The 19,482-nt window shown below is 41.5% G+C and overlaps 1 protein-coding gene across 1 annotated transcript in view; it reads right to left on the minus strand.

Annotated features, from left to right (window-relative positions):
* Nucleotides 1–1,840: 1,840 nt before the first annotated feature.
* htra4 (HtrA serine peptidase 4) overlaps nt 1,841–19,482 on the minus strand; it is a 48,222-nt gene continuing 30,580 nt past the window's right edge. Inside the window, exons 4-9 of the mRNA XM_007239424.4 lie at nt 14,617–14,811; nt 13,329–13,361; nt 9,194–9,308; nt 9,048–9,105; nt 5,619–5,714; nt 1,841–2,588 (exon numbers count right to left, since the gene is read on the minus strand). Coding sequence (XP_007239486.3) covers nt 2,423–2,588; nt 5,619–5,714; nt 9,048–9,105; nt 9,194–9,308; nt 13,329–13,361; nt 14,617–14,811 — 663 coding nt within the window. The 3' untranslated portion in view covers nt 1,841–2,422. The remainder of the gene's footprint in view (nt 2,589–5,618; nt 5,715–9,047; nt 9,106–9,193; nt 9,309–13,328; nt 13,362–14,616; nt 14,812–19,482) is intronic.

Below are 19,482 nucleotides of genomic sequence, written 5' to 3' on the forward strand. Positions count from 1 at the left end.
TGAATTACTGAAAAACAGTTCACTGCTAATATGTTTGATTAAACCATGTAACAACTGTGTAAAACTTTCAATGCAAAAAGAGTTTATTTCATAGAAGAATTTCTATTGGTCCATAAATAAATACATTTTGACCTAGTGTAACAAACACATGTGTGTTTGTGTGTGGGTTTAAATTATTTTGCAAACTAATGGAGAGACGTTTTTTATTGGACAGTGAAGAGGCTGATTCCCGTTTTCCATTTGACAACCAGTGTGTTGGTGCAAACGGCTTGGAATGCTTCCCATATTATAATTGGCAGCAGGGGTATTCCCAAAGTGGCTTGGGCTGATTCATATATTACACTCAGCAACTACAGTGCTGGATCAGGCAGCTTGGGCTGCTTCCCATATTATATTTGGCAGCCGGGGTGCCAGATCAGGCGTTTCGGGCTGATTCCCGTTTTATATTTGACAATAGTTGTGTTGGCACAAGCCGTTTGGGAGGCTTTCCATATTATACTTGGCAACCGAGGTGTTGCCATGAGTGGCTCAGGCCGATTCCCATATGACACTTAGCAACCGGGGTGCTGGATCAGGCATTTCGGGCTGATTCCCATTTCATACTTGACAACCGGAGTATTGGCACAACCTACTGCTCGGGATGCTTACCTTATTATACTTGGCAGCCAGGGGTGTTCCCATGAGTGGCTTGGGCTGATTCATATAATACACTCAGCAACTACAGTGCTGAGTGTATTATATGGGCTGCATCCCATATTATATTTGGCAGCCGGGGTGTTGCCATGAGTGGCTCCGGCCACTTCCCATATTACATTCAGCAACCGGGGTGCCAGATCAGGCGTTTCGGGCTGATTCCTGTTTTCTATTTGACAATCGGTGTGTTGGCACAAGCCGTTTGGGATGCTTCCTATATTATACTTGGCAGCCGGGGTGTTGCCATGAGTGGCTCAGGCAGATTCCCATATTACACTTAGCAACCGGGGTGCTGGATCAGGCATTTCGGGGTGGTTCCCATTTTATATTTGACAGCCGGGGTATCGGCACAAGCTGCTTGGGATGCTTCCCTTATTATACCTGGCAGCCGGTGTGTTACCATGAGTGGCTTGAGCTGATTCCCATTTTATATTTGACAGCCGGGGTGTTGGCGCAAGCTGCTTGGGTTGCTTCTTATATTATACTTGGCAGCCGAGGTGTTGCCATGAGTGGCTTGAGCTGATTCCCGTATTACAATGTGCAACTGGACACAAGCTGACATGAACTGTTTAGGCTGATTCCCATATTACATTTAACATCTGGTGTGCTAAATCAGGCGTTTCATGCTGATTCCATTTTATATTTAACAACTGAGGTGTTGGCACAAGCAGCTTGGGATGCTTCCTATATTATACTTGGCAGCCGGAGTGTTGCCATGAGTGGCTCAGGCCGATGCCCATATTATACTAGGAAGCCGGGGTGTTGAGACATGTAACTTGGGCTGATTGTTGCATACTCAGCAAACGGGGGTGTAGGAACATGTAGAAATCTGCTCAGACGTGAGCAGAGCATCAGGATTCGTCGTAATTCGGCATGTGGTATTTAGGCACGGAAATGGCCTGAGTGATTTTTGCTATCTGGGCTCCCATTAAACAGTAGAAAATCTGTTACGCGCATTCGGCTGTGTGACACACCTGCACTTGAATGGAGTCAGGCACAGATTCCCTGCTTTTTTCCCCCAACATTCAAGCTAATAATCCATTAAAAGATTTCCTCTAGTGCTGTAAGTCATTTGAAAGGAACCTGTGGGAAAAAAAACAAAAAAACATTTTGTTCTGTTCTAAAAAACAGCACTTAAAGCAGCAGCTGGTCAGGCCGTTTCAGTCCAGCCTGGCGTGGAGAATCAAATTTATTGCGGCATGATTATAAACAGCACCACAGAACCAACACTGCAATTGGAATTGAGCAGCGATACACACTCCAAACAAGTTTCCAGTGTTTAAATGCCCTCACGATAGTTTTCATTATAATAAAAGCTTTCATTATAATAATATAAGTGCTCAATATGTTAAAGCCTGGAGTGTGAAGTTCATGTTTCCCAACTTCAAAAATACATTTCCTATTAATAAAAACAGCACCAAACATTCCCTGTTGTTAATTAAAGCAGTTTAAATATACATAAAATAACTGATAAAAAGAGGAATTTCTTAACTTTGTAGAAAATTATAAAAATGTAAAATTATATACATTGTTGATAATACACTTTTGTAACCAAAACACACACACACTCACCCAAAAACACCCCAACATATATACTTCAGATCAAAAACTATAAAAAAAAGCTTATTTTACAAACATATACTGCATCTTTTGGCCTCTAACCAATGCCCTATCCTCAGTACTCTGTTATTCAGCACACAGTACGTATAATCCGCAGGTATCCCACAGGTCACTCTTGTTCTCCAGGGATGATTGTGAGCGTGACGTCTTCATTAGCCCGTCGCACCACAATGGACAGGGGTTCCCCGGACTGCACTGCATGGCTCACGTCCTCCGTGGTTTGGGCCAGCTGGCCGTTGATGGTGATGATCACGTCATGGTTCATCAGGCCAGCACTGAGAAATATACCAGAAACAGACCTTTACACATGTCTGATTTTTTAAAGGAGAAATATCTTTTCTATTGTACGTTATTTTATTTGAAATCCTTTATGAATAAAATAAATATATGCCTAAATAGTTTTTAATGCAAAAATGGTAAAAATAAAGTAATATAACTGATTTCTCCCAAAAGATATGCATTGTTATTCATTGGAATGGCTTAAATAATAGCAATAATTGTTTTTAGGGGGGTGTAGGCAAAACCACTTTTCTATATATGGTACTTATTAAGTCAAGAATGCACAAGATAAGACTCTTTTATGTTAATAAAAGAATGAGACTAAAGGGTGGTATATTTGGCAACCAGGGTGTTGGCATTAATGGCTCGGACTTATCTTTATATTATACTCAGCAACCAAGATGTTGGCATAAGTGGCTTGGACCAATCCCCAAATTATACTTGCCAACCTGGGTGTTGGCACAAGTGGCTCGGGCCTATTCCCATATTACATTTGACAACAGAGGTGTTGGCACAAGCGGCTTAGGCTGATCTCCATATTACTATACTCAGCAACCAAGGTGTTGGCACAAGCGGCTTGGGCCAATCCCCATATTACATACTCGGCAACCAAGGTGTTGGCATTCGCTGTTTGGGGTGATCCTCATATTATACTCAGCAACCGAGGTGCTGGCATAAGAGGCCTGGTCGATCCTTTTAATTATATTCGGCAACCAAGGTGTTGGCACAAGCGGCTTGGGCCAATCCCCATATTATACTAGGCAACCGAGGTGTTGGCAAAAAGCAACTCAGGCCCATCCCCATATTATATTCTGTGACCGTAGTGTTGGCACAAATGGCTTGGGCCAATCCTTATATTATATTTGGCAACTGGTGTGTCGGCATAAGTGGTCGGGCCAATCCCTGTATTATATACTCGGCATTTAAGGTGTTGGCATTCGCTGTTTGGGGCGATCCTAATATTATACTCGGAAATCGAGGTGTTGGCATAAGTGACTCAGTCGATCCCCATATTATATTCAGCTACCGGGGTGTTGGCACAAGCGGCTCGAGCCAATCCCTATATTATATTCGGCAATCAAGGTGTTGGCACAAGCGGCTCGGGCTGATCCCCATATTATATTCCGCAATCAAGGTGTTGGCACAAGTGGCTCGGGCCAATCCCCATATTATATTCTGCAACTGGAGTGTTGGCAAAAATGGCTCGGGCCAATCCTAATATTATATTTGGCAACCGGGGTGTTGGCATAAGCGGTCGGGCCAATCCTTATATTATATACTCTGCATCCAAGGTGTTGGCATTTGCTGTTTGGGGTGATCCTCATATTATACTTGGCAACTGAAGTGTTGGCACAAGCGGCCTGGGCCGAGTCCCAAATTATACTCGGAAATCGAGCTGTTGGCACAAGTGACTCAGTTGATCCCCATATTATATTCAGCGACCGTGTTTGCACAAGCGGCTCAGGCCGATCCCCATATTATAGTTGGCAACTGGTGTGTTGGTATAAGCGGGCGGGCCTATCTGTATATTATATTTGGCAACTAGTGTGTTGGCATAAGCGGGTCAGGCCTATCTCTATATTATATACTCGGCAACCAAGGTGTTGGCACAAGCGGGTCGGGCCTATACCCATATTATATTTGGTATCCAGTGTGTTGGCATAAGCGGGTCGGGCCTATCTCTATATTATATACTCGGCAACTGAGGTGTTAGCACAAGCGGGTCGGGCCTATACCCATATTATATTTGGTATCCAGTGTGTTGGCATAAGCGGGTCGGGCCTATCTCTATATTATATACTCGGCAACTGAGGTGTTAGCACAAGCGGGTCGGGCCTATCTCTATATTATTTACTCGGCAACCAACGTGTTGGCATAAGCGGGTCAGGCCGATCTCTATATTATACTCGGCAACTGAGGTGTTGGCATAAGAGGCTCAGTAGATCCCCATATTATATTCAGCTACCGGGGTGTTGGCACAAGCGGCATGGGCCGATCCCTATATTATATTTGGCAACCAGTGTGTTGGCAAAAGCGGGTCGGGCCGATCCCCATATTATACTCAGCAAGAATGTAAGAACATATATAAGAAAAATATTTGCTACTAATTTTTTGGAAGAGGATTCCTATTAAAATTATGAAATGACTTGCTGTAAGTTCACTTACTGTAAGAAGTCTTGCTAAGTTAGTAATAAACTAATTTGTATTTTTGAATCCATGTTTTCCTGCAGGGAGCTTCCAGAGTGAGCTGTAATTATTAGAAATTCAACAAGACAATCATATGTGTCTTTTTAGGGTACTGACTCTACAAATTTCTGTTCAGTGAGGTTATTACAAAGAAGACCACAGTTGTAGACGTCTATAACAAGACTATGCACTGGAGCATCTGTCTATGAAGGCCTTGCACTGCTGGCAGTGTTTCTATAGACCCTCTGAGATGTTTCTGAGCTGATGTTTCCTGGCTAGCAAAAAAAAGAACAAAGTCTAGAGTAGATTTCCATCTCCGGCCTTCCAGACATGAGGGCTACTTTGATTTAGTGTCCCCAGAGGAATCAGCATGCATTCTTATTTACCGTTGCCAAGATATTTGGCAACCCAACAAGCAGACAATAGAGACGATGCCCACTGTAGAGCGTATTTGATTGTGGAAGTTTGGATTGTGCCTCACGGTCACGGTCTGGATATCTTGCCAACAACTGCATGATTCTGGTCCAAGTGTGCCATTTCCAGTCACGTCACAATCCTTCAAGCCTTGATCAACCGTATGTATCCTCCAGTTTCTACACGTTGCCAAACTGGCCCGTGGCGTGTGACTCGTTATTGCGGTGGAAGGGAGGCCTGCTGAGGAATGTTCTTCAGCGGAGAGCGGCGTGGTAGAAAAGCCCCCTGGCTCACAGTTGGACATAAATCGTGTAATGAGGTTGGGTGTGATGGTACGAGTGTGCCCCCTGGCTGTGGGGGAATGGGAATCGGAGAGCGGGGGGGGTGGGGGGGTAGGAGGTGGAGGTCCGGGCCTGTTTTCCTACCTGGAGGCTGCCGTTCCCGGGATCACCTCGTAGACGTACACTCCTGAACTCACATCTGGGAAATCACTCTCCCGCTCCTTCAGCTCCCGGATCAAGCTGTGAAAACGAGAGCGAAGGAGAGAAATATGATACAAAAACTAACAGAATTAGCCATCCAAACACGCTACCTCAAATCAGAACAAATGATAGCGGCACGGGGGGCAGTAAAGCCAGTCAGCATCATCTCATTTGCATTGTGCTAATGGGCATTGTGCAAATGAGAACACGCTAACTGGCTTTAATGCTAAGTAGCTTCCTTTCAAAATTAGCCATGCTGTTAGGCTATTCTGTATGAGGTATTCCTTAGGAGAATAAAAAGAATGGGGATAAAAAAGCCTGCTTGTTGTCCTTGGCTGTGGAGAAGCTGTAATAACCGTGGGCTGATGAATGCCAGAGACAAATGGCTGGTCAGGACTGTTATATGGGATGACGCTTGATGAACCTCAGGGTTAAATTCAAATTCATCTCAGGGCAGGTCCAAACAGCGGTTACCTTAAGGTTCATAAACTCAGGCTGGTGTTTTTTACACAAACCACATGATTTAAATTTTTCATTTAACCTGTATTTAACCAGAACATCCCTTGAGATCAAATTTAGTTTTTCGGCCAAGACGGCACAAAATGATCAGTTAGAGAAAATACAACAAAGTGTTTACATAAAAACAGTAAGAATAATATATGGCAGTCAATGTTAAAGCATTAAAACATGTGATTCATTTAAAATCAGTAATGCGTTTTTTATTTTTTTTTAAACAAGCATTTTGCTTGGGGTGAAAACTTGATCTGGTCTCAATTTGACCCAGCTATCAAATATACTTCTTTTACTCCTTCAGATAAACTGCTGATAAGGTGCAGTTTAATTTGATGTATTAGCCAGATAATATTCTGCTATGAACAAATGCTGTCTCTGCTGCTCCATGCTGTTAACACACTAATTTTTATGATTCTTTATCAGGGGTGTCCAAACTTTTTTTGTTGGGGGCCAGAAGGAGAAATATATTTTAAGTCACGGGCCAAAGACTCTGATGAAATACACCACTTTAAATAATACTTTTTTCCTGATTATTTCATTTACACACCATTTTACTTGACTTACTATCTTTATCTTTGACAGTGTTGTGTAAACTAAGATTTTTCAAATTGATGTTTAATTTCATGATGTCTCTTAATATTAAACTCCTTAATTACAACAACTTTTAGACTAATTTTTTTTTTGCGGTAGAAATGCGCACTCTCTCCACTTTTAGACTTTTTTGCCCCGTTTTTCTGCGCTAGAAATGCACACCCTCTCTGCTTTTAGACTCTTTGGCCCGTTTTTCTGCGCTAGAAATATGCACTCTCTCCGCTTTTAGACTCTTTGGCCCGTTTTTCTGCATTAGAAATGCACACTCTCTCCGCTTTTAGACTCTTTGGCCAGTTTTTCTGCACTAGAAATACGCACTCTCTCCGCTGTTAGACTCTTTTGTCCTGTTTTTCTGCGCTAGAAATATGCACTCTCTCCGCTTTTAGACTCTTTGGCCCGTTTTTCTGCATTAGAAATGCACACTCTCTCCGCTTTTAGACTCTTTGCCCAGTTTTTCTGCACTAGAAATGCGCACCCTCTCTGCTTTTAGACTCTTTGGCCTGTTTTTCTGCGCTAGAAATGTGCACCCTCTCCACTTTTAGACTCTTTTGGCCCGTTTTTCTGCACTAGAAATGTGCACCCTCTCCGCTTTTAGACTCTTTTACCCCGTTTTTCTGAGCTAGAAATACGCACCCTCTCCGCTTTTAGACTCTTTTGGCCTGTTTTTCTGTGCTAGAAATGTGCACCCTCTCCACTTTTAGACTCTTTTGGCCCGTTTTTCTGCGCTAGAAATGCGCACTCTCTCCACTTTTAGACTCTTTTTCTACCCTCTCCGACTCTTTGGTCCGTTTCTGACACCTAGCGTTCAAACTTTGAATCTCACATTATAAAAACCTGCTTAACAGCGGACCAACTTTCATTTTATTTCTAAAATACCTCGCGGGCCGCTCCAAAAAAGGAAACGGGCCGCAAATGGCCCGCGGGCCGTAGTTTGGACACCCCTGTTCTAAATATATCACCTATCTGTAGACTTTGTTTGCTATCCAACTTGATTGGATTACCAATAAATCTATGACACAAAAAGTCACTAGACAAATAACTTTCAATCATTTTTTTACTAAAAAAGGTAAAAAAAGGAAAGTTTTTTAACAGTGCTGTGCAAATTAAAACAACTTGAATTAACAACGTAAAGTAGTGCAAACATATGTAGGGCAACCCCAAATACCAAGTGAGATCACTTGACAAAAACCCTCACTTTCAATATATTCTTTCTTTAAAAACATAAAAAATAAAATATTTACCATTGAGGGGACGAGAAAAACACGAAAATTGACTCGCAGCTAGCCACACTATGGCGTCACATCAATTATCATTTCCTTTTCGAGAGCTGAAAATATCGCTTGCAAGCTCTGTAATCCAGCTTTTGGCTTTTCGCATAGCTATTTAGCCAGCATACCTATCTCCAGCTGGAGATCGGCTCTTTTCAAGGTGCTGACACCGAGCAAACAGCCCCGGAGATCGGCTCGTTCCCCGTTTACAGTTCCGGGCTCGTTTTAGCCTAATAGTATATTTTACGTGTAACCCGAATTATTACTATTATTATTTAGGTAAATCCAAAGTTTGGCTTTTAGCATAGCTAGCTAACTCTCCTGCTGTCCGTGTTTAAAAAACACACAGAAGTGGTAAAACTATGTTGCATCTGGGGCAAAAACAGCCAGGGCAATATTAGCTAGCAGTTTATCCTACATAGCTTGTTTTAACACGGTAAATCCACAGACTTCTGGCCGATAATACTCACCTCTGAACGGCGTAAGAGCTAGCGCTTAGCATTGTTAGCTGCTAATGCTAATACTGCTGCAGACTCAGTGTTGGGAGAACTAACTGAAACTCCTGTATAACGCTGTACTGCTCCTTAATACCTTGCTGGTAGAATTTATACCTAATTATAAGGCGCACCGGATTATAAGGCATAAGATTTGTGGGAAAATTAAAGAACTTTAAGCGCACCTTATAGTGCGAAACATATGGTAGTCTTATCGTTTCACACCTAGGGACAATTTTTGGCTCATTTGGGGAAGGGGCTTATTATTGCTGGTTTGTTTTCACACACTGTGAAAAATTCTGTCCTGTCTGTGGATCTATTGCACAAATCTGTGCATCACTTTTACAACTTTATCTGAAACATTTTCCTTATACTGTATAAATAAAATTACAATCTAATCTACACTCCTTCTGTGATATTTTTTTCTATATCTAATAAGCGATAGAACTCACTATTTCTTTATATTTAATTGATTTAATTATGATAATGAAATGGAGTGAACTTACGATGGGGTCAGCTGAAACATCCTCACTCCGATGTATCTTTTTTTGGGCTTTGTTCTTCCTGCAGTCGAAAGAAAAGAGCTAATTCAGTCAGTCAGGACGGAAACAAACATACAGACTGAATAATTAAACCCAGAGTCTGAACAGACCTTTCCTCTGTCTCTCGTAGGAGTCGGCGAGGAACTGCTGTATCCGGTCTGAGGGGATGGCGAACGATATTCCCGCTGTGACCTTTAGCGTGTTTATGCCGATGACATCTCCATCCTTTAGACACAAATCCGAGAGTGTCATAGCTAAACAGTCATTAAAATAAATGAACAATCCAGCTTTAAACACCACAGAGGCAGACGAGGGCCTGGTTAACATCGTTCAGCATTTCTCCTCTGAGATATGATATACACCTCAAAAGATGATCGTTTCATTTACCTAATGGTGTAATAATGGTGTCCATGTTTGTAGTTTGGGGGCTAAGGGGCCTCAAAATTCAAAAACTGACATGCCATCATCTTTTATTGGCCACTATAACCACAGCGTCTTCATTTAGGGAAACCCTGGCAAAGTATGCAACATTAGCTTTACATCCTTCATCCTAACCTGATATAATAATATAATCATAGGCGTAGGAACCAGGGGGGATGGGTGGGACATGTCCCACCCAATATTAGAAACAGGTGGATTTGTCCCCCCCAAAAATGATATCAGTTCGCTCAGGTCAGCTGTACTATTAATGAGGAGACAGACCGGACCAATCACGGAGCCGGTTCAGGTATTAAGTCACGCCTCTCAGTAGAAACAGCCAATCAGCTTGCTGGTTTTGCGGCGCGCGGAGCAGAGGCAGTTTGCTGTTGGGGAAGCCCCGCCCCCTCGCTGTGAGATTTAGCAGCGGGACCGGGCTGCAGCAGCTTCAGCTGATTTTAAAACAGATCTGGATATACGGAGATTTTTCTAAAAGAAAGGTAACGATAGGCTAACCACTTCAACTGTGATGATATGTTTCTGATAGCTGGTTAAAAATACTCGTCTCTGAATCAGCCCACAGATTAAACACACTGTGATTAATAAACTGCAGCTGTGTTAGTGTGTAAGCTTATCTTCGGAATTAGCTAGATTGGGAGTCAGGGTTAAAGGAAAAAAAATAAAATATATATGTAATGTTTCCCTGTACCTGATCAGCTAATCACTTTAATTTTCAAACTGTTTATTCATTTAGGATTACAGGACTTACTGTGAGCTATAATGAACGAAAATTGATTTAACTAACTAGTTATCTAGAAGCTGGATGTAGATGATCGCCAGAATTTCATACAGTACTTTAAGTTTGTAGTTTAAAGCAGTTACTTAACCCCGATGACTGCCCTAAACTAGTGTTTTCCACCTGATCCAGCTGATCAGCTAACAGTCATTTACTGAGTTTACCTGTTAAAATCCTTTAGCCCCCTATGGAGCCTAAATTAATCATGTATATCCACCAGAGGAAGCTCTAGAATATGCAGAACAGTTTTAATATGCAGTAGAATATATAAGAACAGGGTTGAGAAACACTGATCTAACCTGACTTCTGTTCATTTGTAGTTCACAGTAAGACCACTTATCCTGGCGTTTATAAAAGTCTCTATGAAACGTAAAGTAACATTCTTTTACATAAAAGGACACCATCTTAAGAAGAGCTCTCAGTAGAAAAAAATAAAAGTGCAGGAGAAAATGTAAATATACAACAGAATTGACATGCCAATACATAATAATAATAATAATAATAATAATAATAATAATAATAATAATAATAATAATAATAATAATAATCTGTTATATTATTTTAAATATTAGGTGATAACTCAGACATTGCTTGCATAATTTTTGTAACAACAGTAGCTGTAATGTGGAGTAACATGTTTAGGTTGTAAAATCACCTTATAATAATAATTTACTTTTAATTAAAAGTAATTTCCACAAATGTTGTTCTAGGAAACTATTGGGTGGGCTTGGGTTCATATTGGCAAATGTGTCCCCCCCAATATCAAGCCCGCTCCTACGCCCTTGAATATAATCATGATACACTCCCTACGATAACGCTAAAAATAATTATCTACAATACTTCAGACCACATGTGATCTGCAAAAGTATTCAGCTACCAGCTATGGAAAAAATTTAAAGAGCACTTCAGTGTCTGAATCAGTTTTCTATGATGTTGCTATATAGGTATTCTATATGTTTGAGTAAAGTTAACATTGTTTTATTCTATAAACAAAGAACAACATTTCTCCCAAATTCCAAATAAAAATATTGTCATTTAGAGCATTTATTTGGAGAAAATGAGAAATGGCTGAAATAACAAAAAGACACAGAACTTTTAAACCTAAAATAATGCAAAGAAAACAAGTTCATATTCAAGTTGTCAAAGTACATAAATCAATATTTGGTGGAATAACCCTGGTTTTTAATCACAGTTTTCATGCATCCTGGCATCATGTTCTCCTCCACCAGTCTTACACACTGCTTTTGGATAACGTTATAACTTTTAAAACTAGATAACTTTTTAAAAAATCAGTTTGGTTTGATGGTTATGATCATCCATCTTTCTCTTGATTATATGTTCTCCAGATGTTTCCATTATTCTTAAATCAAAGAAACTCATCATTTTTAAGTGGTCTCTTATGTTTGTCCACAGCTGTATATATTGCATTAGCAGTATTTTGTCTCACCTTTGTCTCTTACTGTATATTAACAAAAATAAAAAATCAGAAAATAGAAGTCAAATACAGGAGGCACTTTCTTTTTTAATAAGGGAATCCTACACCTGGTATCTTGGTATCTTGGGCACAATGGTTGTACACTGATGGAAGTATCTGCAGTATTTAAAATTTGATTTTCTAGGCAGCTGAGGTATTATTGGTGTTATTTTTTTAACCCTTGTGTGGTGTTCGGGTCTGTGGGACCCGTTTTCATATTTCATCAAATGATACTAAAAAAAATATTTTTTCTAACTCAAACTCATTGGCATTGGCTCATTTTTTGTGAAAAACATATATCAAAACACATTTTCAATAAACACACACTGTACACCCCCCCCCCCCCCCCCCCCTACACATTTATATTACATACAGTATGTTTGGCCAAGGGCTAATAAACATTGCTTCATTTGTAAATTTAAAACTAAACAAATTTTCTACTCATATCTTGAGTTTAATTCATTTTCTTTTACATTTTATTTAAAAACTAATAAAAAAAAAGAGTAGCACTTTTTGAAAGAAATGTAACATAAGAAAGGTAAAGGGCAAATATTAACCATGTAAGCTGTTTATATTGCTTGCAATTTAGGTGAAGCGAGCATGTGTAAAGCATTTTAATGTAGAATTGCTTCATTTTGCTGAATTAAATACAAGTAACAAAGTAAACGAGTAACAAAAATATGAACACCACACAAGGGTTAAAACAGTCTAAAACAGAGTCCAACCCTGGATATGCTGGCCTGCTGTTCTCCACATTAAAGCTTCTTCTAAAGTAAGCTGTGGCGCTGAGTGCATCCAGCTCTGACTGTGCTGGCGCGAAATGAATGAGACGTGCCACGAACGACAGATGAACATCAGAGTGTAATAGTGTCACTCGCTGCTGATCGGTTTTACAGAAGATTCTTGTGTTGTGATGGAGCTCCACTCGCTTCTAACAGCAGAGATTGTTTGGCCGCTATTGAGGAACTCGTAACATCTGAAAGCACGGATGCTTCGGCCTTCGGCGCGTTTATCGCCCGCCGCCCTGATGATCTTTTTCATAGTCGACGCTGGGGCTTTTACATATCGCTCCAATCCTGTCTTCTTTCCAGCCTATAAATGAAAGTAGTTTTTTATTGAGGCTTGCAGGGAAAGCTGCATTGAAGGGCTGGCCCGAGGCGCGGTCAGGGTCACGTGGTGTTTCGGCTCTCTCAGGATCAATAGGAGAATATAAAGCATCGCAGATCATTTGTCCAGGGCTAGGCTCCAGAAGAAAGCGGACATAAAACAACAGAGGGTGCAGAGAGAGAGAGATAGAATAAGGAGAAAAAAGAGAGAGAGAGAGAGAGAGAGAAAGAAAGAAAGAATGAAAGAGGGAGGAAGGAGAGCGAAAGGGAGGAAGCTCCGAAGCTCTAAAAGCCCAGCCTTACGTATAGAGCAAATAAAACCAGAGACATGATCTTGTGCGCTCTTCTGTAACTAAAGCGAATAGAGATGTGAAGGCCCGGCGAGGGCACGAGGGGGGCATCGCCTTGAGAGAGCGAGAGAAAATGAAAAGAGAGTGCATGAATGCTCTTACCAAGTTAACAAGTGGTCCTCCCGAGTTGCCGTACTGCAAGAAAGAGATTGAATGGGCTTTAATGCACTCTGAGGCCCACACAGAAAACACAGATAAAAGTGCATTCACAGGCAAGGACACGGACACTCCAGACACTCAGCTGTGAACGCCGCATCAGGACACGTAATCACCTCAATTCAGCAGAGCTGCTCACTGTCTCGCTATCTCTCGCCTGAATAAACTACAGCTACAGTCCCCTGCCTTTAGACTCCAGACCCACATTCTCAAACCTGCTCCATATTTACAAGAGATGCACCATCTACATTCCTCACTTTCACTACTTTTCTGCATTTTCTCATGCTTAGAAAATAGGGGTGTGACGAGACACTCATCTCACAAGACTGGATATTGAGTTCACGAGATGAGAACAAGACGGAATTTTAACATTGAATATTTATATTTACACTTTTCTGCTTTTTCTCTTTTTCTCGTGCTTAGAGAACAGGGTTGTGACAAAAGACACTCATCCCACGAGACAAGACAAGACATGATGTTGGGTTCACGAGATGAGAACGATACGAGATTTTAACAATATATATATATTTTTTTTATTTCAAAATGTAAAACTGCAGCTGATTTTTTTATATTTTGTAAGTAATCATATTTCAATGGATGTAAATATACAGAACAGTATGTAAGTACTGCAGTAGGTTTTACCGTAAACCCAATAACCTTTCTCCTGTATACTGTCACAATCCCCCCAGTGAGGGTTCTATTCAGACCTGGTAACCTATGACCGAATCCAGGGCCGAATGTCCTGTCAACACATTGTGTGTTTTTGGGATTTACATAATGTAGGAATGCTTTAGGGTTAGTTCTGGAGATAAAACTAAACCAGTTCCTATTAAAAATGTACTTTTTGCTTTTACAGCTCTGTTCCAACCAATTTAATAATTTAAATGATTTAGTAATTGTTTTTTTTTATTCTATAGAACAAGTTTTATAGAACAAAATATTAATAATGGTTATGAAATTGTTTTGTATTTATGTTACATCATGATTTATCCTTAAAATATTTACAGCCATGTGCCCACAATAAGAAAAAACCCTTAAATGAGCTTCTCCCTGAATTTATCTGATTCAATTTTGAACTTTACATCAATATTCAGAATTGGGTCTGGGCTCTTATGGGTTAAAATCTGATGTTAATATTATAGTTATTTAATGTCAATTTGAACAGTCTGATCTATGTTACAATCTAAATAAGTTTACATTAATCTCTATTCCACTCTGTTGAATCCATGCTTACGTTTATGATGGCGTCTGTTTGGATGTACTCCATGTCAGAGTTCTGTAGGCCGAGTTCATGTCCTCCTCTTTGGGTGGTGCTGATGATGCCCGTAGTGACGGTGTTCTGCAGGGAGAACGGGCTTCCCACGGCAACCACGAACTCTCCGGGCCGCAAATCAGAAGAGCGTCCTAGTAACAGCACAGGGAGGGGCTCCTGCAACCAGAGAAAAGAAAGGATAATATTTCTAAACAACTGTATTTAGCTTCAAGCAATCAGCTGGCAGCACCTTAGCAACTCCCTGCATTACCTTCGCAACCACTTAGGAACACCATGGCAACCACCTATCAACACCCCAGCAGCCACTCTGGAACACCACAGAAACCACCTGGCAACACCATAGCAACCAGCTACCAACAATATTTGGTAGCTTGAAACAACAAGCTTGGTGTTGCCAGCTTGCAACACCTTAGCAACCACCTGGCAACACCATAGCAACCAGCTACCAACAATAATTGGTAGCTTGAAACAACAAGCTTGGTGTTGCCAGCTTGCAACACCTTAGCAACCAGCTACCAAAAATAATTGGTAGCATACAACAACTAGCTTGGTGTTGCCAGCTTGCAACACCTTAGCAACCCCTACAATGCCTTAGCAACCAGCTACCAACAATAATTGGTAGCTTGCAACAACTAGCATACCTTAGCAACCCCCTGCAATACCTTAGCCACCACTTAGGAACACCAGGGAAACCTCTTGGAACAGAATGGCAACCACCTGTCAACACCCCAGCAGCCACACTCGAACACCACAGAAACCACCTTGCAACACCATAGCAACCAGCCACCAACAATAATTGGTAGCTTGAAACAACAAGCTTGGTGTTGCCAGCTTGCAACACCTTAGCAACCATCTACCAAAACTAATTGGTAGCATAAAACAACTAGCTTGGTGTTGTCAGCTTGCAACACCTTAGCAACCCCTACAATGCCTTAGCAACCAGCTACTAACAATAATTGGTAGCTTGCAACAACTAGCCTACCTTAGCAACCCTCTGCAATACCTTAGCCACCACTAAGGTAAACACCAGGACGCCAGGGAAACCTCTTGGAACAGAATGGCAACCACCTGTCAACACCCTAACAGCCCCTTAGAAACACAACAGCAACCACCTATCAACCCCATAATCAATTAGCTACCAACAATAATTGTATGGAAATGTCTTTGGAGTAGGTTATGTTGTCACAGATAGCAGGGGCGGAGTCAATCTCATGGGCAACCAGGTGGGACCAAACTGGAGGAAGCAAAGAGGACAAACTGTGTACATTTAATTATTTTAAAGACAGATGGAAGCTGGTGATTGGTTGGGAGATAATTTGTGATGTAGCATTGAAGTCTCCTGATAGAACTTTGATTTTCACTGCTTCACAACTCAATGACATACACCTCTTTATAGCCCATGACTGGGATTAGTTATGGGACCAGTATATTCATGTTTGTTTATCTGCTCCAAAGAATCATTTTGTATTAATATTTCTTCTTCATACAGGGACTAGACAAGCTAGTGCAACTTAAAGCACCTGAATGCATTTATTTTACTTTGGACAGGTTAATTTAATATATCATGTTTTAGAGTGTGAGAGAGATTGATTGCTTTCTTGCCGACAGTAAAGGACTTTGTGGTGTTGAAAGGTGGAGGCAGATTCCCTCAGGTAATGGAGACGGATGGAGCTTTTGAGCGTCTAACCTACATTTTAGGAGGCTTCAAATTCTCCCAGCTGGCTGGTAAAGGATTGCATGCTCTTATTGACCTCCAGCTTCTACAAACAGCCCTACTCTCTTTCAGAACAGCAGAGGCAGACAACGGATCGAACCCCCATTCAGTCAGAGACAGTCCCTCCGAGACCAACGCCTCATTTCCAGGAGCGTCTTCAGTGTTTCTGACACAATACACATTATTTCATACACAATACACCCCATAATATTCCACAAAAGAGCTTTCAGTGTAATCCTGTTCACAGAACTCATTCAGAAGGGTTTAATACTAAGGTAGAATAAGGATCAAATGTAATTACATTAATAACTATATTTTTATAGAATTAATATTCTTCTTCTTTTTCCATTTTCGTCTTAAGTTTTGGACATATTTTCACCATGTAGAGAATTCTGTGATAAATTTACACCACAGCCACATGTGAACCCTATGCTGCACCCTATGTTATGCCCTGTATGTAGCCAAATATCCTATGCCATGGCCTATGCTGTGGTCTTATGCACACCACCCCAGAAATGTGTTTAACATAGCAGCCTCCCTTGATACTAAAGCAAAGCACTTAGGGACTTTGAAGAAACCTATTGGAACGCCATAGCAACCACCTATCAACACCGTAGAAATTACTTAGGAACACGTAGCAACCAGCCACCAACCATTAGCAACAGCATATCAGCCACCCTGAATACCACAGCAACTACCTAGCAACACTGTAGTAACACCTAACAACACTTTGTAACAACACCATAGCAACCACCTATGAACCACCTATGAATAGCATAGAACCAGCTACCAACCATTAGCAACAGCATAGCAGCCACCCTGTATACCACAGCAACTACATAGCAACACTGTCAACACCATATCAGCCACCCTGGATACCACAACAACATAGCAACACTGTAGTAACACTTAGAAACACCACAGCAACCACTTAGGAAAGGCCATTGCAAACACCTGGGATATCATATTGAGCCATAACAACTACTTAGGAACAGCATAGCAACCAGCTGCCAACCATTAGCAACAGCATATCAGCCACCCTGGATACCACAGCAACCAGCTTGTAATACCTTAGAAAGCACTTAGGGACATCGAAGAAACCTACTGGAACGCCATAGCAACCACCTATCAACAACGTAGCAAGTACTTAGGAACAGCATAGCAACCAGCCACCAACCATTAGCAACAGCCTAGCAGTCACCCTGTATACCACAACAACGACCTAGCAACACTGTAGTAACACCTAACAACACTTTGTAACAACACCATAGCTACCCACCTATGAACACCATGCCAACTACTTAGGAACAGCATAGCAACCACCCACCACCAATTAGCAACACCATATCAGCCACCCTGAATACCACAGCAACTACCTAGCAACACTGTAGTAACAACTAACAACACTTTGTAACAACACCATAGCAACCACCTATGAACACCATAGCAACTACTTAGGAAACAGCATTGCAACCAGCTACCAACCATTAGCAACAGCCTAGCAGCCACCCTGTATACCACAGCAACTACCTAACAACACTTTGTAACAACACCATAGCAACCACCTATGAACACCATAGCAACCATTTAGGAACAGCATAGCAACCTGGTACCAACCATTAGCAACAGCCTAGCAGCCACCCTGGATACCACAGCAACTACCTAGCAACACTGTAGTAACACCTAACACCACTTTGTAACAACACCATAGCAACCACCAATGAACACCATAGCAACAACTTAGGGACAGCTACCAACCATTAGCAACAGCCTAGCAGCCACCCTGTATACCACAGCAACTACCTAGCAACACTGTACTAACAACACTTTGTAACAACACCATAGCAACCAACCTATGAAGACCATAGCAACTACTTAGGAACAGCATAGCAACCAGCCACCAACCATTAGCAACAGCATATCATCCACCCTGGATACCACAGCAACTACCTAGCAACACTGTAGTAACACCTAACAACACTTTGTAACAACACCACAGCAACCACCTATGAACACCATAGCAACTACTTAGGAACAGCATAGCAACCAGCTGCCAACCATTATCAACAGCCTAGCAGCCACCCTGTAAACCACAGCAACTACCTAGCAACACTGTAGTAACACCTAACAACACTTTGTAACAACACCATAGCTACCCACCTATAAACACCACAGAAACCACTTAGGAACAGCACAGCAAACAGCTACCAACCATTAGCAACAGCCTAGCAGCCACCCTGTATACCACAGCAACTACCTAGCAACACTGTAGTAACACCTAACAACACTTTGTAACAACACCATAGCAATCACCTATGGACACCATAGCAACTACTTAGGAACAGCATTGTAACCAGCTTCCAACCATCAGCAACAGCCTAGCAGCCACCCTGTAGACCACAGCAACTACCTAGCAACACTGTAGTAACAGCTAACAACACTTTGTAACAACACCATAGCAACCACCTATGAACACCATAGCAACTACATAGGAACAGCATTGTAACCAGCTACCAACCATTAGCAACAGCCTAGCAGCCACCCTGTATACCACAGCAACTACCTAGCAACACTGTAGTAACACCTAACAACACTTTGTAACAACACCATAGCAACCACCTATGAACACCATAGCAACTACATAGGAACAGCATTGTAACCAGCTACCAACCATTAGCAACAGCCTAGCAGCCACCCTGTATACCACAGCAACTACCTAGCAACACTGTAGTAACACCTAACAACACTTTGTAACAACACCATAGCAACCACCTATTGACACCATAGCAACCACTTATGAACAGCATTGCAACCAGCTACCAACCATTAGCAACAGCCTAGCAGCCACCCTGGATACCACAGCAACTACCTAGCAACACTGTAGTAACACCTAACAACACTGTGTAACAACACCATAGCAACCACCTATGAACCACCTATGAATAGCATAGAACCAGCTACCAACCATTAGCAACAGCATAGCAGCCACCCTGTATACCACAGCAACTACATAGCAACACTGTCAACACCATATCAGCCACCCTGGATACCACAACAACATAGCAACACTGTAGTAACACTTAGAAACACCACAGCAACCACTTAGGAAAGGC

Source organism: Astyanax mexicanus, chromosome 22 (genome assembly GCF_023375975.1).
Source record: "Astyanax mexicanus isolate ESR-SI-001 chromosome 22, AstMex3_surface, whole genome shotgun sequence".
Taxonomy (NCBI): domain Eukaryota; kingdom Metazoa; phylum Chordata; class Actinopteri; order Characiformes; family Acestrorhamphidae; genus Astyanax; species Astyanax mexicanus.